At 41.6% G+C, this 25,130-nt stretch overlaps 1 protein-coding gene across 1 annotated transcript in view; it reads right to left on the bottom strand.

Moving 5' to 3' along the window:
- The window catches only part of LOC126101321 (DNA ligase 4), a 242,735-nt gene that overhangs the window by 122,791 nt on the left and 94,814 nt on the right, over positions 1 to 25,130 (bottom strand). The window contains exon 4 of the mRNA XM_049911995.1: positions 21,691 to 21,845. Within this exon, the coding sequence (XP_049767952.1) occupies positions 21,691 to 21,845 (155 nt within the window). The remainder of the gene's footprint in view (positions 1 to 21,690; positions 21,846 to 25,130) is intronic.

Genomic DNA, 25,130 nt, shown 5'->3' with positions numbered 1-25,130 from the left:
TAGGTGTCAAGGAGCTGTTTGCCTGGAAGACAAAAGATTCACGCCCTCCCATCAGCATGGTGATGAAGGTATTGGGATTCATCAGACAATGCAATGCTCTGCCACTGTGCCAACGTCCAGAGCTGATAGTCACATGCCCATTTCAGTTGTAGTTGCCAAAGTCAAGAGTGTTAACATTGGCACATGCACGGGTTATTGACTGTGGGTGGCTGCCCAACCCAATGATCTCTGGACATGGTTTCACCTTGGTTTCATCATGTGTTGAAGGCACTCACCACAGCACTCCTCGAACACCTGAGACGTCGGGTAGTTTCCAAAATGCTTGTGCCAAGCCCCCAGGCTATTGCAATCTGTCCTTGGCCAAACTCAAGTGCATGTGTGTGTGCGTGTGCGTGTGCGTGTGCGTGTGTGTGTGTGTGTGTGAGAGAGAGAGAGAAAGAGAGAGAGAGAGAGACAGAGATTAGCAGTCATTCCTCACCAGGTGATGCTGTTATTGCCTGGACAAGTTTATATTGATAGTAAGCAGGTGGTCATGATGTTCTGGCTGATCAGTGTATTATAATATTACTTTAAAATCTGAACAGGACCATTAGTCCAAATGATGCTGTATCATCCTTTGCCAATGGCCTTGTATTGGACCGTTTGCTAAGGCAGCGAGTTTTCTTTCTCAAGCCAACTTCTCCACAAACTACTGATTCTGCCATGTGACCGGACACCCAAACACTGTGCTTGCTGGCTACTGATGCACAGAAAGTAGCTCGGGGTCTGGCAAGGCTTGCATCAGCCTAGCTTCACTCAGTCTGGCTCTTCTCTTTTTAGTGTCAGCATTGTTCCGGTTGTGCATTGGCAACACATTTGTGGTTCAGACATGCACCGTCGAGTTTGAAGGTTCACATACACTTTGCTGTGTCCACATCGGCTACGGAACCTGATTAGTGACAAAGTTGAATCCACAAACAATCCAACCACCATTCACTTGGTGACAACATGAATACTGCTGCGGTGATCTTTATTTCAGATCTTTCTGCCAATACTTCTCAATGAGAGATGATTGCAGCATGCACCTTTACTTAGCATGGTAGAATTTACCAAGTGACCTCCTGCAAAGGCAGTTAATCTGTGAGAGTAATTCATGTCCCTTTGGTGTAACAATTTGGTTTTCCATAAAGTGTTGTTTTCTATCTATTTGTAGAACAGTCCTTTACACAGCTCCTAGGATGCCACTCTCTACTACACTGTAGTAGTTTTAGTAAATTATGTAGGGAAATGATCCCACAACAGTGGCCTGAAAATAAAATCTGGCAGCTTCATTTTCAAATTTCACATGTCGTTGGCTGCCTCATCCTGATAGGCACACATTCCCATTCCTGTGCACATGTGCACCTCACCAGCAGCTTTGTTAATGTACTGCTGCAGGTACTGTGCTATGCATCACTTCCCTTGACCTGTGTTCCATGTGTTCATAGCCTGTGTAGCCTAGCAACATGGCATCCACCAATGGCACAACCGACACCTCGCCACATGTGGCCACTGCCCCTTCACCTCACAACATCACCACCAAACTGGCCATGTGTCTCACGGGGCTGGAATGCTGGAACACCGAGTTGTGTGTGCGATTTGTGCAGATGCAACCACTGTCAGCCCAAATCCAGATGCCAGACTCCACACCAACACCCCCACCAGCAATTGTAAGTGCTGCTGCTGCCACTGCCACCATCCATAATGGCCTCAAAGCAACTGACGACCAATCATCCGCCTGCCTTCACCACTGCGTCTGCCTGTGCCACCCTTTAATCACTGAGTCCAGTGCCTGTGGTTTTCCTCTGTGGATGCCATGTTAACCAGCTGTGGCATCATCCTAAAGCCACCAAGTTAACTATGGTAATCAGCCAGCTCAAGCTGACATATGCGACAGAGATTCATGACGTCATCTTGTCACCCCATCCACCAACCGCTATGAGACACTCAGGTGTCACTTCGTTACAAAACTCACGTTGTTCAAGATGCAACACATCTAGGTCCTCTTTTTCCTCAAGTGGTATAGGGACTGGGAATGCTTGAAATTTCTGCATCATCTCTGAAGCCTGATGGAGCCACACATGGTCTCTGATGGTTTCCTATATAACATCTGACTGGCTCACCTCCTCGCCCCGATACAGACAGCTGTGGCATCACATGCTCTCCTCTCCCTGACCACGCCACCAGCCATGCAGACAGCTTGCAAGAGATGCTGGCCTTCCTGCCTGCCACCGCCACTGCATGCCAACCCATCCCCACCCGGCACAGTCAAATGACCATTATGCCATCCTTCCCACCCCAAGCAAACCCCCATTGCTCATGACATCACCAGCCGCTCCACTTTCTGCTGGCCTGCAGCACAGCCCCAGCAGCCAGGAGTACACGACATGTTCGTCTGCCTCAGTGCTGACATGACAATGCTGCAGGCAACCACAGCCCACCTCAATTTCGAACGCCGCAATCTGCACTGCACCAGCTGCTGACACAATGACAGCTACCACCACTGCAGCTCCAGCCAGCCTGCTGACAGCTTTCATGATAAGACTTGCCTTTCCTAGTACCATGAGTATTTCAGCCCAGATGCTGTGAACTGCAGGGAACCCTGCTCTTGACACACAAATGCAAGCAGCCACTAGGATTTGGCACACCTAGTTGCTCCACAGTCTCCCAGTGCATGGTCATCTGTGATGCTCACTCCACCACACTGTTCCTGAACGACACTAGCTCTGAGTTGTCTGTCTTTCAGAGGTGTCTTGTATGGGACCTTGGGCACGACCTTAGCCATCCTCCTAACAGAAGCAAATAGCTCTACCATCATCAACTATGACACACATTGCCACGTTCTAGACCTCGGCCTGCAACAATACCCCCCTGTGGACTTTTGTTGTTGCTGACAACACTGATCCCATTATCGGAGTGGACTTCAATGGCACTACGATCTGCTTCCTAAAATTGTTGGCCAGCACCTCACTGACAGTGATATGGGGAAATCAACGATGTGCACCACTCGTTTTGCTGTTCCTCTTTTTTTGAAACAGGGGGCATATTCCAGCCTACATGCTGACCTCCTAACACAATTTCCTGCACTCACACATCTGCCGAATGCACTTTGGGAGATCTGTCATTCAACTATCCACTATACTGACTTCACCCCAGACTGCCTATCTTCTGCTAGCCATGACCCCTAGCACCACACAAACTTAAGATCAACAAGGCCAAGTTTAACTAGCTGCTTTCTGCTGGCATGCAGCATCCTTTGAGGGGCCTGTGAGCGTTTGCCCATCACCTTGCCAATAAGGAAGATTGTCCCTGGTGGCCATGCAGCATTTACTCAAAACTAACCGCTTGCATGATCCCTGACTGATACCCATTCTTACAACTCTACAACACACTGGCTTGAAGCTATAATTTTCGGCACAGTCGACTGCGCCACAGCTTTCACCTGGATTCTGGTTGCACCCAAGGACATCCAGACAATTGCTATCATCACGTCCCTTGGTCTCTATGAGAACACTTTCATACCCTCAGCCCCCCTAATGCTGCCCAAACATGGTAGCATTTCTTGGACAGCATCTTACAAAGCTTGCCATGCTGTTTTGCCTTTTGGACAATGTACTTGTTCTTCTCTGCAAAACCTGAGGAACACCATGAGCATCACTGCAACATTTTTGACCCCCTCCAGGATGCTGGCATCATCGTCAACAGAACGAAGTGTGTTCTCAGTGCCAGTGAGGTGGTATTTCTACCTGACACCAGTACACATCCTCTACCTGACAAGGTGCAAGCTACCCTCGAATTCCCATGCCCAGAGATATTCCAAGACCTCCATCATTTCTTCTGTATGTTAAACTACTTCTAACACCCCAATTGCCGTTGTGGTGATGGCAGCTAGATTGCTAACAGTACTGTCCTGCAGCAACACACCAGCGACACCTGGCAGTTACTTGCTTACTTCTCCAGCAAGCCTTCTGCCACACTATAACACTGGAGCACATATGGTAGAGAGCTCCTTACCATCTACAAGGGAATTAAATACTTTTGACCACTGGTGGAGGACCATCACTTCACAGTTGTTACCAACCACAAGCCCATCATGTTTGCCCTTGCAAAAGACTGTGACCACTGCTCCTCATGTCCATTCCGGCAGCTGTCATTCATCTCTGAATTTACAATTGATATACATCACATCACCTGGAATTGACAATGTTGTCACCAACTGCCTCAGCCCTATCTGTGCTGTTGCCTCTTCCCTGGGCTATGATGCACCCCAGATCATGACCTGGAACTCTCCTGCCTAAGTCTGGGTGTTGCTTCTGTACTCCGCCTCCAACCAAAATTTACACACAGCTCAAACAGCAGTATCTCCTGCATTGTATTCACTGGCTCACCACATCCATTCCTCCCCACTGCACACCTATTCCTCCCCACTGCATTCCATAAATGCCACATCTGACTGGTTGCACAACCTGACACACCCCACCATGCATGCAATTGTTGCTCTTGTAATACAGTGCTTGATGTGGCCATGTATTCAGGGGAACTGCAGGACTTGGGCCTGCACCTGCCTTGTCTATCAGCGCACCAAGGTTTGCAGCCACATACACACCCTTGAAGCCACTTTCCCAAATGTGTGGTATCACTTCACCCACATTCAAGCGGACATCGTCAGCCTTCTACCACCATCTGATGACTGCCACTATCTCCTCACCATGGTGGAAAGATATACAGGCTGGCCTGTGGCAATGCTGATACTAGACTTCTCTACTGCCATGGTAGCTGCTGCTTTTGTCTCAAAGTGGACTGTCCATTTCGGCTGCCCACACCACATCATAACTGACCACAGGTACCAATTTACATCACTCCTTTTCCAGGCACTGATACACCTCTGTAGCACTGACCTGCACCTGATGTCAAGCTTCTACCTTGCCACTAACAACAAGGTGGAACAGCTCCTCCTGACTTGCCCACAAATGACAGCCTGCCTGAATTCAAGCCAGCTTGCAGGACTGCATGACCCACCTGTGACCCACCCCACCCCAGTGCCATGGCGAACACAGGATATTCATCCACAGCAATCTCACCTCATGCACCCTCATTATGGTGCGCATCAATGCTCACTAGCTCCTGCTTCATCCACACCAAGTCCTGAAGTGGGATTCCAATATGTTTACCCTGCATCGCCATGTCATCTTTACCAGCATTCAATATATAGGCTGAAGCCCGCCTATATACCGCCCGATCTAAAACTTCCCAGCTCACCCACCATGTTTGTCAAGATCCGACTGGTGCATACTGATGCCAGCACTGCTGTCAATGCCAGCCCCCCATAATGGCACTAATGGCATTGACACCACTGACACCAATGTCACTACCACCAATATCGCACCAAGAACCTCCACCAACAATGGCCCCAAGACATCTGCCTACCACCTAATATCCAGGGCACCACAGAAAACCCATTTGCTATGCCAGTGCTGCCTCTGACCCACTGGGTGTCAACACACAGGTGCCATCATCACCAACACCCAGGACACTCACGCAGCTGCCCATCCATCTCCCCCAACAGCCTATGCCTTACACAACTATCACACCACCACCAGCCGGCTGCACCCCCCACGCTGCATTGATGCCCCTATCTCTCCCATAGTGGCCTTGCACTACTGATAATAAGTGTCTGCCAACAGCAAAATGTATCAAAGCCTTTAGGATGAAGACTATGCTATACTTCATAAAGTCTAACTGCTTTGGATGAGTGTGAGGTCACAATTGTTTAGCGTACCGTTTATTAGTTGCAGGAAAATATTTGCGAATAGTTGCATGAGTAGCATTATTTTCCAAATAAATTAACTTTTGCACAATATGACGTGTAAAGTGTGATGAATTTCTTGAACCAGGGAGCATCTGAATCTCATCCAAAAACACAAACCAAAAGTAGAATACACTTGCGACATCTGTAACAAGTGCTTCAGAGATTTGTTTGGCCTGGAAAGGCACAAAAAATGTGCATGAAAATAGTGTTAAAAAGACATGGTCACTGCATCTAATTTGTGCACAGTGTAATTACAAAGGACTGCGGAGAACAATGGGTGAACATTTCGTCGTAACTCACAAGACTGAACTGGAGAAAAACTGTTACCTGTTTCCAGGTATGGATCGGTTCTGTCAGTGGAAGAAAAATTTGTAATGTGAGACCAAATTGATATATGTAAAATGCCTCTCATCCGGGAAAAATATATATGGAGCAACTGTTACACATCTGTAGTGTCATCATGATAGGCATTTTAGTTCAGAAGGTGCAAACTCTAGGGCAATGAAAGTATTGGGTTCCAATAAAATAGATGACCACTGCCCAACCATGAAGATAATGCAAACTGAAAATACATCAGTTGAATTTATAGTCAACCATGTTGATCCCAGTTTTGATGGTGCAAGAAAGAATCTTTCAGAGGATGATAAACATAAAATTGCATCACAAATAGAAATAAAAATGCCTCTGGATGTATTCTTGATAGTATTCGTGATTCTGTGGCTGGTAATGAAGTAAGTTGTTTGCTCTTAAAAACAGATAGGATTTGCATAACATTTCCAACAGTACAATTTAAATAGTGGTTCTGTGTTTCATAGTAATGATTATGTCAGTGTTGATGTGTGGGTAAATCAAATGAAACATACTCCAAATATTATTCGTCTGCACAAGCCTCAAGGCCTAGCTGTATCTGACAACCCACATTTCAAAACAGAAGGCTTTTGCCTTGTAATTCCAAATGACACACAACTTCAGTTGCTTTCAACGTTTGGAAATGACTGTCTTTGTATTGATGGGACCCAAGGACTGAATGCTTACAACTTTTGCTTTTGCTTTTGCTTTTCACATTATGATGACATGCACAATGGATTTCCTTGTGCTTTCATGTTTTCAGACAGAGGTGATACAGTAATTATGGACCTTTTTTATAAGACAATAATTTTCTGCTTGGCTTCTGAGTTGAAACCTAAATGGTTTATGTCTGACATGGCAGAAAGATGTTTTAATGCATGGATGTCCTTACAACCATAGAGTACAACTAAACAACTGTATTGCAGTTGGCATGTAGATTGTGCTTGGAGACAAAATTTAAGTAAAATAAAAGAAAAAGACATGCAGTTTGAGGTTTATAAAAAAAATGAAAGTGTCATATGAGAGAGACCCTTATTCTTTCAAAATCATGGCAAAAAATTTACTGGACAAACTTTATGCCAGTGACCTGACAGTAAATTTTGCAAAATATACTGAAAGGTTTTTTCATGGTGCTTCAAAATGGGCTCATTGCTACAAAATGCATGCTGGCATAAATGCAAAAATGGCTCTTGAAAATATGGATAAAAAACTGAAGCACATCTATCTTAAAGACGAAAAGGTTAAAAGACGGGATAACAGCATTCATGCTTTCATGAAGTTCTTGAGGGATATGTTATCTGATAGACTTATTGTTGTTCACTGAGGCAAAACTACAAACAACCATCTGCTTTAATACTGAGACATCAGTGGTCTGAAGGGATGTCTGAAAATTCTGTCTGCAAGGTAGAAAGTGATTATTGGAATGTGATGTCAGAGAAGTCAGCTGAACTGTATGTTGTTTCAGTGCAGAAAACTGAATGTAGCTGTAACCTATGATGCATTGATTGTAATGCTTGCTTACACAGTTTACATTGCACTTGTACTGATACAGTGATTGTTTGGAATATGTGCAAGCATATAAATCTTATTTGTCAGTCCATTAAAGTCAGTGATGCAACTAAACAACAGGACTCTGCATTTATTCAAAAAAGGATGCAGAAAGTTTACAAGAAAAGAAAATTATCCTCCAAGATAAGTGGTGCACTATATTGAAAGACAAGACCAATTTGCAGACAGAAAAAATGATGGATATTGAAAATTTCACAAGAATTGTAAATTCAATTGAATCTCAGAAGGATTGCAAGCATTGAAAAAATTTATTTCTCTGCTGAAGCTTGTAGTAAAGATGCAGAAGATTTACATTTGACAAACTCTGCTGCTCCTTCCATTTCCACTTCCAAATCCGTAGAACCAGCTAACAAAAAAAACTGAACCTCAGAGGCTTCTTTTTTCTACGAAAAAGAAGCACATTCACACAAAGAAGGGCATAAAGAGACCATCAGGCATTGAGGTGAAGAAGATTGCACTGGAGTTGGTTCTACCAAAGAAGCAAAATCTGTTGTAAAGTTACTATGCTTCTTATTAACTTTTTGAATTACATGCTATTTATTTATTCCTTGAGTTCAATTTGATTCTTTTATCAAACTGCAAGTGAAATATTAGTGTAGATGTTTGTGGAACCATGATTTGTTTTTATATTAATGACATTTCAATATAATCATGCATGTAACTGTTTTAGAATCTCACTGTTTCCAGTGTATTTTACCATTATTTATTTATTTCACTGCAACACACAAGCATTTGTTGAGTTTAATTACTTTGTGCATGAAACATATGCCTCCATTAAGATTTATTTTTGGCATCATAGAAATTTCTAAATTGAGTGTTGGTGTGCAGATTTGTGCAAATTCCATTTCACAGTTTCAGCAGTAAATTGCCTTAAAAATACCTAAATCATTCATAATTTTTTGTATCATGATACACAAATTATGTCATTAACAAGGAAACAAATTGAAAAGTCAATAGTGGAAATGTGCTTCAGAACTGAATGTCTATTTATGTACTGGCACAAAATTGTATAGGCTCTGTTAATCATTCTAACTGATAGTGTCGCACATTCCTTCTCAGGGGATACTGCCTTAACGCAGCACTGTCCATGTAGGCAAGGGGGTTTACGTGCTCTCAATCCAGAGGGCTATGCCGGCGGTAGCATAGCTGCCAGCAGGGTCACCCACGCCAGACAGGCCAAAGGGAAGGAGCCAGACGAAGTGTGTCCCACAACAAACTATCAATCCTGTTTCCTGTCCTATCCTATCCTAAGCCTATCCTTTTTCCTTGTCTTTTTCAATTGCCTACGACATAGGGCAGGCAGGGCTCTAGAGGCGTGGTGAAGCCAGTCTCCTTAAGGGAGTAAACCCAATACAAATCCAGATCCTCCAGGTTGGGGGTTGATCATGGGGCTAACAACCTCATATTGGAAAAAAACTCATTGTTCAGCAACCAATTCACAGAGAGAACCAGTCTGTCTCAAACTTACGACAACCAAGGCACATCAAATGGCAACGATTTTGGTATATCGGAACAGGGAACGTAAGAAGTATCTTTCAGGTGGGAGCCAGTACGAAGCTCGAGGAGGAATTACTGAGGTACCGAATTGATGTTGCAGCAGAGCAAGAGATAAGATGGAAACAAACAGAGGTGGTTGATCTTCAGCATTATACCTTGATCAATAGCGGGGAAGAAGAAAATAGATTGGGAACAGGTTTTATAGTAAAGAAGTCCATCAGACCAGCCATGGTGGAATATGAAACAATAAACCCCAGATTATGTCGATTGAGGCCGAAGGGAAAATTCTCCAACTTCTTGCTGATTAGTGCGCATGCCCCAATGGAAGATGCAGCTGAAGAAGAGAAAGAAGAATTGTATGAGAAACTGGAGCAAGTATATGATAAGCTGCCGAAGTATGATGTCAAAATTATACTGGGGGATTGTAATGCCAAAGTAGGTAAAGAAAAAGAGAACCAAACAGTGGCAGGTCTTCATAGTAAACACCTGGAGTCAAATAACAATGGTTGGAAACTGATTGAATTTGCTTTTAACACAGGACTAGTGATTAAAAGCATGTCTTTCCCATACAAATACATTCATAAGGAGACTTGGATATCACCAGATGGGTTGACGAGAAATCAAATAGATCATGTACTAATAAATGGACGGCATGCTTAAGATATTTTGGATGTGATTAGTCCCTGAGGAGCCGATATTGACTCAGACCATATTTTGGTAAGTATCAAAACCTTAGAAAGGATTGCAGTAAAAGCCAGAAGGGCTGGGTTGGAGAAAAGTAAGAACTACAATGTGGATATGCTCAAAGACCAGAAGAAAAATGAAAAGTATAGGAAAAAAATGAAAGAGAATTTGCAAAAGATCAGTGGAATGGAGGGAAAGGATATCAACATACTATGGGAGGAAACTAAGATAGCTTTAGATACAACAAATCAAGAGATACTTGGAGAAAGAGGAAAACAGAAAAGAAATGGATGGTTTGATGAGGAGATGTCAAAGGTGCTAGATGACAGAAATCAAGCTTGACAAAGAATGTTACAGAGACCCATACAAAATAATGTGGCTATGTTTAACGAGAAGAGAAGGGTAGCTAAGAATTTAGTGCGGATTAAAAAGAGAGTAGAGGAAAGGGAAAGGATGGATGAAATACAGAAGAACTTTGAAAATAAGCAGGGGAGGAAATTCTTTTATGGGGTGGGACAAATAAAGAGAGGATATCAGCCAAGGGTGGACATGCTGAAAGATGAGACAGGCAGTTTGATAGTTGGAAAGGGAAAAATAATAGAAACACTGGTACAACATTCTGAAGTGTTACTGTCAAACACACATCGTAAGTGAAGAGAGAAATGGAGGGAGCTAGAGAAGAAACTGAAGAATAACAAGAGGTGGAAGGAGATGATGATGCAGTGGACACAGAACCTCCATCAATAGAAGAGCTAAGAGTAGTTATAAAGCAACTTGGGAATAACAAAGCTCCTGGACACGACCTGGTAACAGCGGAGATGATAAAACACTGAGGTGAAATATTAGTATGGAGGACACACAAAATAATTACAATGGCCTGAGAAACAGAGAAAATGCCAGAGGACTGGACATTAGCAACCATCTGCCCTATACATAAGAAAAGATCACACATACAGTGTAAGAACTACCAAGGAATATCTCTGCTTAGTATCATCTACAAAATCCTTTCTACGGCTATAACAAGGAGACTAAGTAGAAGAGCAGAAAAGATTCTAGGCGAGTACCAGGCAGGTTTTAGAGTGGGAGGTCTACATCTGACCATATCTTTACAGTATGTATGGTGCTGGAGAAGACTTACGAATATAATGTAAGATAAGAACATCTCTTTATAAACAGGCCTAGGACAGAGTTAAAAGATCAGCACTGTGGGAAACAATGCAGACATTCAAATTTCCCAAGAAGTTAATAAAATTAACTAAGATGGCCCTGGAAAACAGCAAAAGCCAGGTTAAAGTTCAGGGATGTCTGTCAAGATCGTTCCCAATGGAAGAAGGACTAAGACAGGGAGACCCATTATCCCCAGTACTATTCAACCTGGTATTAGAGAATGCAGTAAGATCAATAAGCACAAATCCAGGAGGCAATATTTACAATAGACTTCTGCAAATCTTAGCCTATGCAGATGATGTAGTAGTAAGTGCTAGAAGTACGGAGGCACTCACATCAGCCTTCAAAGAGTTTGAAGCCGCTGCCAAGAACCTTGGTTTACAAATTAGTGAGACAAAATCTAAGTATATGGTAACTGAGAGAGAGAGAAGAAACATAAATGATCTACAGTTAGAAGGGTACAACTTTTAAAGAGTAGATAGCTTTATTTATCTTGGCTCAGTAATAACATCAGAAAACAAAGTGGAGGCAGATATAACAAACCAAATTAAAGCTGCAGACAGATCATATAGAACACTATATACCATGCTCAAAAGTAAGAACCTAAATAGAAAACTAAAGCTTACACTCTACAAAATAGTGATCAAACCAGTTCTCATGTATGGCAGCGAGGCATTGGTACTGACGGAGGCTTTGGAGAAGAAACTAAATATATGGCAAAGAAAAGTGCTGAAGAAGATTTTTGGTCCTGTAAAAGAAGGTGAGATATGGAGAATTAAACCTAACAAAGAAATATGGGCCCTGTAGAAAGAACCTGATTTGGAAACCTCAGTCAAAATGAGAAGGCTAAGATAGTTAGGACATGTCCAGCATATGACAAAAGAAAGGCTCCCGAAGAAGATGATGATGGGACATCTTGGTGGTATAAGAAGGAGAGGATGACCGCGTGCGAGATGGCTGGAAGATCTGGAAGCCAACCTGAGAGCAGTGGGAGTGAGGAGGATGCACAGGCATACTGAAGACCAAGACGATTGGAAATCTGTAACTGAAGAGGCCAAGATCTTCAGAGGACCATAGTGTAATTAAGTCAGTCAGAGTCTCACATTACACAGTTATAAATGTTGTCTTCACTCTCATTGCCAACAGTCCAATACAGTGACATATTCGCTGTAGGTGAGGCTGACTAAGGATATCTGATATAGCCGAAAATGTGCAAAGCAGAGCCGTTTTCACTTAAGAAATGAAAGCTTTAGTGATGGTACAAAAGACTACTTCTTTATGGTACAGTGACATCCCAGGCATTTTGTCATAAAATATGTACAGCTTGGAGTACATACCGTATGACAGAATACCTAGCATGAAAATGTTATGTACCAACTTTTATGCATATGGTATAGTCTTCATATGACAAGAGTGGAAAAGCATTGTATGATGTCACTCCCACTGCCCAGTTTTATGGATCTCAAGATGACAATACATATTGCCAAAAGTATTTATCCAGCAATTGTCTTAATTTATTGGTCATGGCAAACAAATTGATTTTCAAAAGAAGACTACAATACAAAAATAATAGATCCCATGTGCAAATAGATCACCTCCTGCAATTAATAATCATAACAGACAACCCTATTAAACAATATGTTTACTTTACGTTCATGTTATAGTTCTTTAAACACAAGAGACCTGTGCCACTTTTAGTTGTGCTGATCTCCTGTGCCTTATCTTTCCAGTCTCTCACTACCTCCCGAAGTCTCACTGCCCAGCCATAGAGGAGCATTCCCCTCATAACTCAGTACCACCCAGGACTGGAGCAACTGAATTACAATGTCCACTAGGGTTTTGACTACAATTCTTCATGCCCTTAAATGAGAAATGTCTTGCCCATTGTCCTTCCCACCCTCCCACAGTGGTACTCCGCCATCCACTGAACCTACGCAATGTAATTGTCCATCCCTACACAACCCCTGCTCCCACTCCCTTACCTTATGGCTCATATCCCTGTATAGACCTACTGCAAGATCTGTCCCATACATCCTCCCGCCACTTCAGTCTGGTCACAAACATCACCTATCCCATCAAAGGCAGAGCTACCTGTGAAACCAGTCATGTGCTCTACAAGCTAAGCTGCAACCACTGTGCTGCACTCTATTTGAGCATGACAACTCAACAAGCTGACTGTCTGCATGAATGGTCAGCAACAAACTGTGGCCAAGAAACAAGTGGATCACCCTGCTGTTGAGCATGCTGTCCAACACGACATGCTTCATTTCAGTGACTGCTTCACAGCCTGTGCCATATGGGTCCTTCCCACCAACACCAGTTTTTCTGAATTGCACATGTGGAAACTCTCCCTTCAATACATTCTACGTTCCCATAAACCTCCTGGCCTCAACCTTGGTTAGTCACTGTCCTCACCCATCCATTCCCTTCCCTGTTCCCATTCCGGCACTACATAACCCTCATTCCACCATCACACCCAGTCTTTTTACTTCTCTCTTTTTTCCACTAACACCCATCCTCTCAAAAAAAAAAAAAAAAAAAAAAATCTCCACTGCCCTTCGGTTAACCTCCAGGCTGCTCCTAGCTGCCCTACTCTCTCTCCATCTTGTCCCTGTGTGCTCCCCAGCAGCACTTCACTGTCCTCCAACCCCTACCCTACTACCCCTCCCCCTCTCCACCCCAGCCTCCTCCTTACGTCACCCAGTTAGCACTCCCATCATTTACTGCTGCTGCTTGCAATGTGGCTTCAGCTGCCAGAAACTGCATTTGTGTGTGTGAATTGCATTTGCGCGCGCGTGTGTGTGTGTGTGTGTGTGTGTGTGTGTGTGTGTGTGTGTGTGTGTGTGTGTGTGTGCATCTCTGGTATATGGTGAGTATCACTCTTCTACAAGAAAGATAACACATCACTTTCTATCACAGATACAACAGGAATTGAACATATGAGAGAATTATTGTCAGTTAATCCCAAATCAGCATTTCTAATTTTTATCCCAGCAGCATCCATGTTTGAAAATATGTTCTCTACAAAAATTGATGTTCTATTTGTTATTCTTGTGAGACTACATATGAGAAGAGACATGCTGAAGCTGTGTAATACGTTAAGAAAGAGTTCTTTAGAAGCAGATTCACTCACAAGATTTATACTAGACCCTCCACAGACAATTATAGTCTATTTTTCCATAAACATAATGTCCACAAGAGACTATTATTGGAAGTGTCTATGTCCTATGTGGATGATCTATAATTATTACCTTACCCAGCTCCCCATGCAATTGAACAAAATACTATTCAGTGCTCAAACTTGCTTTTATATTTGATAAATTTAGAGAGCTGTTGGCATTGGCATACAAACTACCAGTTTACATGTAATAATAACAATTTACTTGATGAGTTGTGGTAACTTTTATTGTCTTATGAATAATCCCAAGAAACTGTAAAACTTGACTACCACGTATTGACAACAGATTTAGTAACTATTCAAATTCCTTGACTTTTGTCATCCTTCTTACAGAACTGACGAGCCCAATTATAATGATTAATGTTAATCATAAGATTACATTCCACAGTTTTGATTGTACTCTTAGAATCTGTTCATGTCATTAATAAACGTAAATGAGGTATCCAAACAATGGAAAATCCAGGATGGAACATAACAATTTATGAAAAGGATAGTTGTGACTCACCATACAGCAGAGATGCTGAGTCACAGATAGGCACAATAAAAAGATTGCCGCAAAATAAGCTTTCACCCAACAAGGCCTTTGTCAAAAGTAGACCACCCACACACACACACACACACACACACACACACACACACACACACAGACACACAGACACACAGACAGAGGCACAATAAAAAGACTGCCACAAAATAAGCTTTCGACCAACAATTGTCGAAAGTAGACCACACACACACACACACACACACAAATCACGACCACAGTCTCTGGCAGCTGAAGCAGCAGCATTACATGACGGGAGATGTAACTGGGTAGGGGTGAGAAGGAGACTGTGGTGGGGAGGGGGAGAGACAAGAGGGTAGGAGTGAAGAACAGTAATGCGCTGCTCGGGAGCATGCAGGGATGAGGTAGGGAGAGGGTAGGGCAGTTAAGTGTAGTTGGGAGGCTAGACAGAGGGCAGGGGTGAGGTGTTTGGGAGGGGGGAGATAGTAGAAAAGGAGAGAAGTAAAAAGACTGGGTGCATTGGTGGAGTAGAGGACTGTGTAGTGCTGGAATGTGAATAGGGAAGAGGCCTGAAATGAGAAATGTCCTGCCCACTATCCTTACCACCCCTCCCACAGTGGTATTCCACCATCCACTAAACCTATACAATATACTTCTCCATCCCTACACAGCCCCTGCTCCCAGTCCCTCACCTAATGGCTCATATCCCTATAGTAGACCTAGATGCAAGAACTGTCCCATACATCCTCCCACCACCACCTACTCCAATCCGGTCATAAACATCACCTATCCCATCAAAGTCTTGGCTACGTGTGAAACCAGTCATGTGATATAAAAGCTATGCAGCAACCACTGTGCCGCACTCTATTTGGGCATGACAACCAACAAGCTGTCTGTCCACATGAATGGCCACCAACAAACTGTGACCAAGAAGCAACTGGACCACCCTGCTGCTGAGCTCGCTGACCCACACAACATTCTTCATTTCAATGATCGCTTCACAGCCTGTGCCATATGGATCCTTCCCACCAATAACAGCTTCTCTGACCTGTGCAGATAGGAACTCTCCCTGCAATATATGCTACGTTCCTGTAACACTCCTGGCCTCAAGCTTTGTTAGTCATTGTTCTCGCCCATCAGCCCCTTCCCTGTTCCCATTCCAGAATACACAGCCCTCTTTTTACTTCTCTCCTTTTTGCTACCCCCCCCCCCCCCCAACCTATACCCTCCCCCTCTTTCTAATCTCCCGATTGCACCTAGCTGCCCTACCCTCTCCTCATCTTGTCCCCGCATGCTCCCCAGCAGCACATTACCATCCCCCAGCCCAACCCTGCTATCACTCCCCCTCCCCGTCCCAGCCTCCTCCTTTGACTTCACATCATACACTGCTGCTGCTGTTGCTCATAGTGTTGATTCAGCTGCCAGAGACTGTGGTTGTGTGTGTGCGAGTTGCGTTTGTGTCTGCATGCGTGTGTGTGTGTGTGGCCTATTATTTTTTACATAGGCCTTGTTACCCAAAACCTTATTTTGTGACAATCTTTTTGTTGTGCCTATCTGTGACTTAACATCTCTGCTATATGGTGACTAGGAACTATCCTTTTCATATATTGTTACAAACATGGCACTCTGTTCACATATACACTTCACAACCACATGAAGTGTGTGTCCGTAATGAAGATATGAACATTTACATCAGTTGTATTCATCAACAATACTTCTGATGTTTTCCACCTTTGCAATATGAAAGAACTCATAACACAACACAAAACAGATGCTTAATATCAGATTCCAAAAATTTATATTTTTCTAAGACACTTCGCATTTTCGCAACTATTTTCCCACTACTTCAGTTAAAAGATGTAAACAGTTGTGAAGTCGCACCCATCCAAAGTAGTTAGACGTTACGGAGTACAGCATAGTCTTTGTCCTAAAGTCTATGACACATTTTACAGTCAGCAGAAGCTTGTCTACTGACAGCTGGCCAACCCACCCACCTCACACACAGCACTCGGATCTTTGGCACTCACCTCTGGCACATGACTGGTACTGGCAGCATTGATGCAAGCACCCACAGCCTCCAACTAGAAACATGTGATCCCTCCAGGCACTGAGCTCACATATGCCTGCAACATCATCTTCCATGAGGAACGGTCTTGTGTGATATTCAGCCTGTTGACTTCAGTGATCTTCCACAAATCTTTGTCCCATCGGTTTAGCAGTCTTCCTTGTGGTCTGTGTCCATCTCTTGGACTCCATTCCAGCACCAACTGTGTTCAATGGTCACCATTTCTTCTGGCAACAGGGTTGGTCGATTGCCATACCATAGTGGCTTTTATCTCCAGGCTGTCCCCATTTAGTAACTGATTTGATGTATTTTCAGAATTTTCATCTTTCATCATAAATACTAACAGAGAACTTCCCATGCCTCGCCGCACAGTTCTAAGTTTCCTTCTTGTGTACTCATGAACTGTCCAGGTCCCACATTCTTAAGTCAAGAATCCAATAAAAGCTTTTTTTTTTCAGTGTCACTGGCATTTTTGTCCTGAAGATAGTTGGATATCTTCCATATGCTCACCAGTCTTGCTTGGTGCATCACAAGTTTTTGATCTTAGGTCTTCCAGCATACTTCCAAGCTAGCCAAGATAGATGTATTCTCTAACAATATCCAGCAGTGTATTTTTGAGTTTGCATTTCTACTGTGCTCCATTTTTTAAGATATCACTATAACGTGCAACAGACAGACCAAAATATGCTACTGTCAGACATCTTTATAAGGAAGGCAATAAGTCAGAAATTAATAATTACTGACCAGCCTCAGTACTTACCTTCTCCTGGAAGGTACTGGAAAGGATTACGTATGTTAAGAAATATAAAACACTTCTCTCAAAACAGTGTGTCTCAATTTCAATTTAAAAGGGCTCTCTCCAAAGAACACGTTATTTTTTTTGTTCACAAATCAGGTTACACAAAATTTAAATGACAAAATACTGTCATCTAGTAATTTCTGTGTCATGTCAAAAGCATCTGACTGTGTAGTTTGTGGTGATACATTTTATTCCAGTATATTAATGTGTAATCCTACGTCTACATAGCGGTTAGTGCAATGGTTAGCACACTGGACTCGCATTCAGGAGGACAATGTTGAAACTCACAACCGGACATCCTGATTTAGGTTTCCAAGGTTTCCCTACATTACTTAAGGCAAATTTTGGGACAGTACCTTTGAAAGGACACAGTCACTTTCCTCCTAAATCCTTCCCTAATCCAAACTTGTGCTCTGTCTCTAATGATCTCATTGTTGACCGGATGTTGAACAGTAATCTCCTCCTCCTCCTCCTCCACTTCCCCCGTCTACCTAGCCAATGAATGACACTTGTGTACTGTAAACAATATAGTGATTTAGTACTTATAAGTATGACACTGTTTGGAGGTTTTGCTATGTATTTTTGCATGTAATGAGTGTACAGAGGGATGCCATGTTTTTGAAGTGGGGCAGTGAATGCAGTAACCCTACAAGATGAAGTACCTGTGTGGGCCTTTGTACATGCTCCATGAATAATAATCTCAAGTTGCTGCAATTCAGTAAGCCCCCAGTAACAATACTGCAAGAGATCCATGCAGAAGCAGAAGAAACTTGTACAAGATTCATTCATGTAATGAGCTGTCAAACTGACACATACAATCTTATACGATGTCCCTACATTGTAAAGTTGTTTGTAGAAGATGTAGTTATATTTCATGGAACAATATACAGACAGTGTTACAGAAGAAATTCTTCTTATTCATTTACAGGAGTTCCACATATGTTGAGGAACTTCAGTTCCATCATTAAACACAACTGCACCAACTACTACGATCATAACATAAATACACTTAAGGTGCAGAAACCAATAACTATTCATCATTACATTTGAAACTGAGAATATACATACACACTATTATTTTACAGCAGCTCATGTATTATGATATCAGAGATCTTGCTGGTAATGGGTTTTGAGCCTTTCTAATTAAAGTGTGTTGCATTCATGAACTCTGGGAGTGCACACAATGAAACAACACATACAGAATGGGAATTAAACACTACAGGTGAACCATAATGATTCATAATGGGTCCACTCCTGTTCTTGTTTATACAAATGATCTTTCATCACATATTAAAGATGTAGAAATAGTTCTCACTGGTGATGGTGCAAGTATTATAACCAAGCCTTATGGAGTACCTTCAGCAATTGGAAATTACACAGTGCCTGATTACATCATTAGAAATAATGCATTAGGGCAAATCAGACAAAATATTCTAAATTCTTTTGTGCTTACTTTGATAATAACCTGAAATGGAAGCCACATGTCACAGATCTCCTTAAACATCTAAGCTCTGCAACTTTTTTGGATGTGATCATATTTTGGAGATGAAAATGTCAAAATGTGACTTAAACTTCCTACTTTCATTTACTAATGTATACTGGCATCATATTCTGGGGTGATTAATCATTAAGGAGAAAAGTATTTGTTGTATAGGAGTGTGTAACAATCATAACATGAGTATCCACTCTGTACTCTCTTGCACACATCTAATTAAACAATTTGCATACTGACAACAGCTTCTCAGTGCATTTACATCCTTGTGAAGTGTGTTGTCAACAATCAGACCAACACTGTTTGAATGTGCACAGTACACCTTGTCATTGTGTATCTATGGTTGCCTCATACACAAGAAGAGACGTGTGTATATTCATGCCTTTTTCCCAATGTGTGTGCAGGTGAGATTCCATTCACCTCAAGAAAGAAGCAGCTATTGCATTGTCACCTGACAAGACCAATTTATTTAACATTACTCATAAATAAAACTATTTTTTACCCATTGTAGTACTGTGTTATATACTATTATGAGAATAAATACAATTATTTACAGTATTGCTACTTTTATTACATTTCTCTTAAAAAAGTTCCTGCCTGTCAATCACAATGGCTGGTTATCAGTTCTACAAATTTTGAAATTCTTTGCGGTCTTGTTTTTAGAATATTTAATGTAAAGGAAAATTTTGATGTGCACAGATATGTACCATCAAAGGCTATAATGAAATCCATGAAAGGGTAACTTTAAGTGGTACATCTACACTGCAGTTTGTGCTGGCATGTCACTGGACCCCTGAGTGTAACTGCTATTCATAACTACAGCTTCAGGTTTAGTGTTTCCTTTGGGGACTGTCTAGTGGATAGTGGGTTTGTTTATCAGCTCCAGATGTGCTGGTGATGTGTGCCAGAGAGGCTGCTACTTAGACATGACCTCTAAAGACAGGCTGAAGACCACCTAACATTTCATAAAACATAATCATAATGATGAAGACTGAAACTGTAGGGTGGCTCTGAAATGAGTGTTCATTTTGTTGTTGCTCTGGTGAATTCGAATCACTGGCAAAGCTGGACGCATTAAGATCTGAAATTTGTGAACCACAGGGGGAGCAGTTTCTGGAGTATATGGATCTGCAGCACACATGAACTGGCTGCTGGCTGATGAAGACATGTTAGTTGGGAATGTAAGGATACTAGACATTAAATCTTGAGTTTCAGATCCCACATACCATTCAAAAATTACCATATCACTGCACATTTCTTCTAGAGAGAGATTGGAAACACATGCAGCTAAGTTTGTAATCTTTTCAGAAACGTGTACTCCAAACCTAACACTTAATAAAGTCTTTTTATGAAACTTGCCTCAGACATGGATGAATACAATGGAAGGCAAAAAGTGCAAAGGAAAAATTGCCTACAAATTGGAAATTTTAATTTTGGATGTTGGAATGTTCACAGTTTGTATAGACCAAGAACCATCCAGGGTAATGTCTCAGAAATTAAGCAATATAAACTGGACTTTGTGGCAGTATACGAGACAAGATAGACAGGTGAGGGTACTCATATAGAAGATGGGCACATACTATTTTATGATGGGTGCGTAGGTAAACATAAACTTGCATGACAAAGTATCAAGTTTGGTTAAAGAATTCAAGGTTGTTAATGAAAGAACTTGTGAAATCATTCATGTGACCTACAGTCTACAAGCTGCAGCCAATGTACTGCTTTCTACATGGGCATGACAACTAACAAGCTGTCTGTCTACATGAACAGCCACCAACAAACTGTGGCCTAAAGAGAACATGCTGCCCAACACAATATGCTTCTCTTCAATGAATACCTCACAGCCTGTGCCATCTAGATCCTTCCTATCAACACCAGCTTTTCTGAACTACCCAGGTGTGAACTCTTCCCGCAATGTATCCTTCATTCCCATAACCCCCCTGTCCTCAAGCTGTGCTAATCCCTGTCCTCCACTTACCTATCCCCTTCTCTGCTCCCACTCCAGCACAACACAGCCTTCTATCCTATCAATCAGTTCTTTTCCCCTTCTCTACTTCTCTCCTCTCCTGCTCACCTTCCCCTCCTCAAACCTCCTGACTGCAACTAGCAGTTGCTACCCTGTCCCCATCAGTCCATGCATGGTCCCACAAGCAGCACCATGCCTTCCCCCCAACTCCACCCTGCTATCCACCATTCTCTGCCCCATGTCTCCTCCTTACCGCCCCACCAGATTGTTGCTCCCATTTGGCTCAGTTATGACTCAGTCAAGTCTCAGCGGCCAGAGACAGTGGTCCTGTGTGAGAGTTGTGCTTGTGAGAATTTATGTCCTTTCTCTATTTCAAAAGAGGGCCTTTTGCCCAAAAGCTAAAATGTATTCATTGTATCTGTCTGTGGCTCATCATCTGCTCTACATGGTGACTAGCAATGTATCCTTTTCATAATATAGTTGTTATTCCATCCTAGACTTTCCTTAGCATTAAAATGACTTACATCATCATATATAGTTCTATCCTACTGTAAATATTTGCAACAGAAAATGAACAAATTATTAATACATACTGCGATCATGAGCTGCATGTTTCTGAGCCAGTGCATCAAGATGGGAATTCACATCTTCCACAGTAAATTTCTTTCCTTCTCCGCAACGGTTTTTCAGAATAAAGTATGCCACTTCCGCAAAATCTCCTGCCTGATTCACACCAGCTTTTGGAGATCTGCAGGAAATGTAAATGTAAGCAAGGTTAAAATAGTTTCTGAAAACAGCAGCCATAAATTAATTGTTACAGACAACAATCAAAAAGTAAAGTAATCAACAACTAGAAATTTGATGGAACTCAAGGCTACTTTAACAAAGTAGTATTTTTATTTATTTATTTCTCACATATTCACAAACACTGGTTTTTATATAAACAAAATGTATAACATAGGCCAACAAAAAAAGTTTTTGAAAAACTTTTTTTTAACTTTGATAGCTGATCTTTATAGATTTTTATGAGCTGAATCCAAATCTAGCCTTAGTTTTTTTGGTATCACCCACAGTTTTCAAGCAATATGCTTTTTATTATATAGTATAAAAATCCTGTGCTATACGGTAAATGGGGAAATTAATGAAATGCTTTGTTACAACATAAGCATGGTTTGTATTTACAGTAAGCTACTTAAAACAATGATATGTGTTAATAGAGGTTTCACTTGTCAGCTGGAATTGGTTTGTAGTTTCTTTCTCTTTTTTCATTAAAGCTTCTTGTGTAGCTTTTTCTACAATGAGTCGCTTGCTGAACTTCTAGGTGAAGTGACCAACAGTAGTGCCCCATCATGATGGTGTTCCAGCGGCCTTGGTAGAGTTTTTCCATCACTTTAATGTCCTAGTGAAAATGCTCTCCTTGCTCCTCACTAACATCTTCCATATTGTCCGGGAAGTAATCAAGGTGACTGTTCAAAAAGTGAACGTCCAGGCTCATTAAACATATTAAAGTTTTAAACTTCTTTAACATTGTAGCTATAATAGAAACATATTCTGGATCTTTTTCATGTCCTAAGAACTTTGTAATGACTTGCTTGAATGATACCCATGCTACTTTCTCATTTAAGGTCATTGCAGATTCAAAGGTAACATCAAACATCAATTTTCTAATGTCATGTCCATCAAAGATGCCTTCTTTTAGTTTAGCTTCTGAAAGGTGTGGAAACTTTTGGCAGAGATATTAAGACATGGTCCATCTTTAGGCAAAGCCTTTGCAAACTTTTTCATTAGGCCTAACTTTATATGTAGAGGTGGTAGGAGAACGTTTTTTGGATCTAAAAGGTTTTTGCATAGAATGTTCTTCTCACCAGGTTTTAAAGACTCCCTCAAGGGCCAGTTCTTTCTGCACCAGTGTTGATCCCTAGCAATACTGTCCCATACACATAAGAAACATGGAAATTTGGTAAAGCCACCTTGCTGACCAAGGAGCATGGATGTTACTTTTAGATCGCCACATATCATCCAACCATGAGCAGAATAGCCTATTTTATTTAGCACTATTTCTAGGTTTTCATAGCTTTCTTTCATATGTACAGAATGTCTTACAGGTGTAGATGCATACATGTTACCACTGTGTAATAAAACAGCCTTTAAACTAGTTTTGGATGAATTAATAAACAGCCTCCAGTCTTCCTTTTTGTATTCAATACCAAACTCATTCATCAGACCGGGAATGTCTGAGCAGTACACTAAATCATCATCTTGTTGAAAAAACTTGGAAAATTGCTGCTCTCTCTGTCAAAGGACTATACTGTTCACTGTATGACACAACCTGACATAGAGGCCTTTTCAAGCTGGGCAGCACAAGAGGCTGTCAGATGTGTACAAATTCTCCTTCCAGCCTGCCATCCCCTATCTCTACCGCAACCATTAAAGCAGCTCATCCTAACATAACAGAGACACATGAGTACATATGTACTGAAGTGTACTATTTAAAGCAGGTCAGTTGGGTTTCCACTAGCCTGGCAAGCTTCATGGGACCTGTTCAGTCTGCTGCATGTGACAACAGGTTGCACTGTGAATCCAACATGCCTACAGTGTAACCAGGTATATGTTTGCATAGGTAGTTTCAATGCAGCTCATTTATCATGACAATGGCAGCAACAGAATGAACAAACTAAACTTGAAGGAGATTTGGGAGAAATTATGGAGTCATGAAACAGAGCCCAAATCCACTAAGGGAATAATTGCCATGCATTAAGGCAGCTTCATATAAATCAGTAGGTATCTCACAATCCAAGTTGTGTAAAAAATTATGGTACTAGACTCATTTGTCAGCTTTGACTATGTTATGACATATTTGTAAAGTTAACCAGCAGTTTCCTCACTCCATAACTTTTTTTTTAAAGAGGATGAAGACATAATGGCTGACAAGTATGTAGAAATGTATGCTAAGCACTTGAGGCCATTTAACAGTATATAGGCTTTCTGAATTTAGGGAAAACATTGACTGAAATAGGAAAAAAAATATGACCCTGTGGACATTAAAAATCACCTTCAGGTAGTATGCAACATAGAGCAAAGAAAGCTTAGTATGACAGAAAAACAACTACTTTCAGACATTTACTTTTTATATTAACATAATAAGAAAAACAAATTTCATGGTTGCTAAAATGCATGGCTAATTTAGAATAAACTATTTGGGCCACTTGGAATAAATTCAGCAAGGCTGCAATATACATCCTGGAAAAAATATTTAAAATTTGTATAACTAGGGAAACATTCAGCTTCAACATACTAAAGTTACAGAAACTAGACTCAAAAACCTTACTTTAATCGGCATCGCACTATAACAGGCATCTTTAGCTTGTTAGGTGCAAAGGATCTCAACTTTCAGAAAGGACTCTCCTTATTACAGGAACATGTATCAGAGGTGACCTGATTAGGGTTCAAATTGAGAATAGCCAGTACCAGTTGAAAGAGAATAAAGTTGTAGAGAAAACCCTTCATGTTGTTGTTGTTGTTGTTGTTGTTGTTGTGATCTTCAGTCCAGAGACTGGTCTGATGCAGTTCTCCATGCTACTCTACCCTGTGCAAGCTTCATCATCTCCCAGTACCTACTGCAACCTACATCCTTCTGAATCTGCATACTGTATTCATCTCTTGGTCTCCCTCTACGATTTTTGCCCTCCACGCTGCCCTCCAATACTAAATTGGTGATCCCTTGATGCCTCAGAACATGTCCTACTAACAGATCCCTTCTTCTAGTCAAGTTGTGCTACAAATTTCTCTTCTCCCCATTTCTATTCAGTACCTCCTCATTAGTTATGTGATCTACCCATCTAATCTTCAACATTCTTCTGTAGCACCACATTTTGAAAGCTTCTATTCTCTTCTTGTCTAAACTATTTATTGTCCATGTTTCACTTCCATATGTGGCTACTGAAATTAGCCAGTCAATGAACTAAAAATGTGTTTCACTGCTTCAGTATCTTCCTTTGACATAGAGTGATGCCTTCCTGTTGAACCAATAGGC

This window comes from Schistocerca cancellata, chromosome 9 (assembly GCF_023864275.1).
Source record: "Schistocerca cancellata isolate TAMUIC-IGC-003103 chromosome 9, iqSchCanc2.1, whole genome shotgun sequence".
Classification (NCBI taxonomy): domain Eukaryota; kingdom Metazoa; phylum Arthropoda; class Insecta; order Orthoptera; family Acrididae; genus Schistocerca; species Schistocerca cancellata.
The sequence above is the reverse complement of the archived record's forward strand: the minus strand, read 5'-3'. Positions and strand labels throughout refer to the sequence as shown.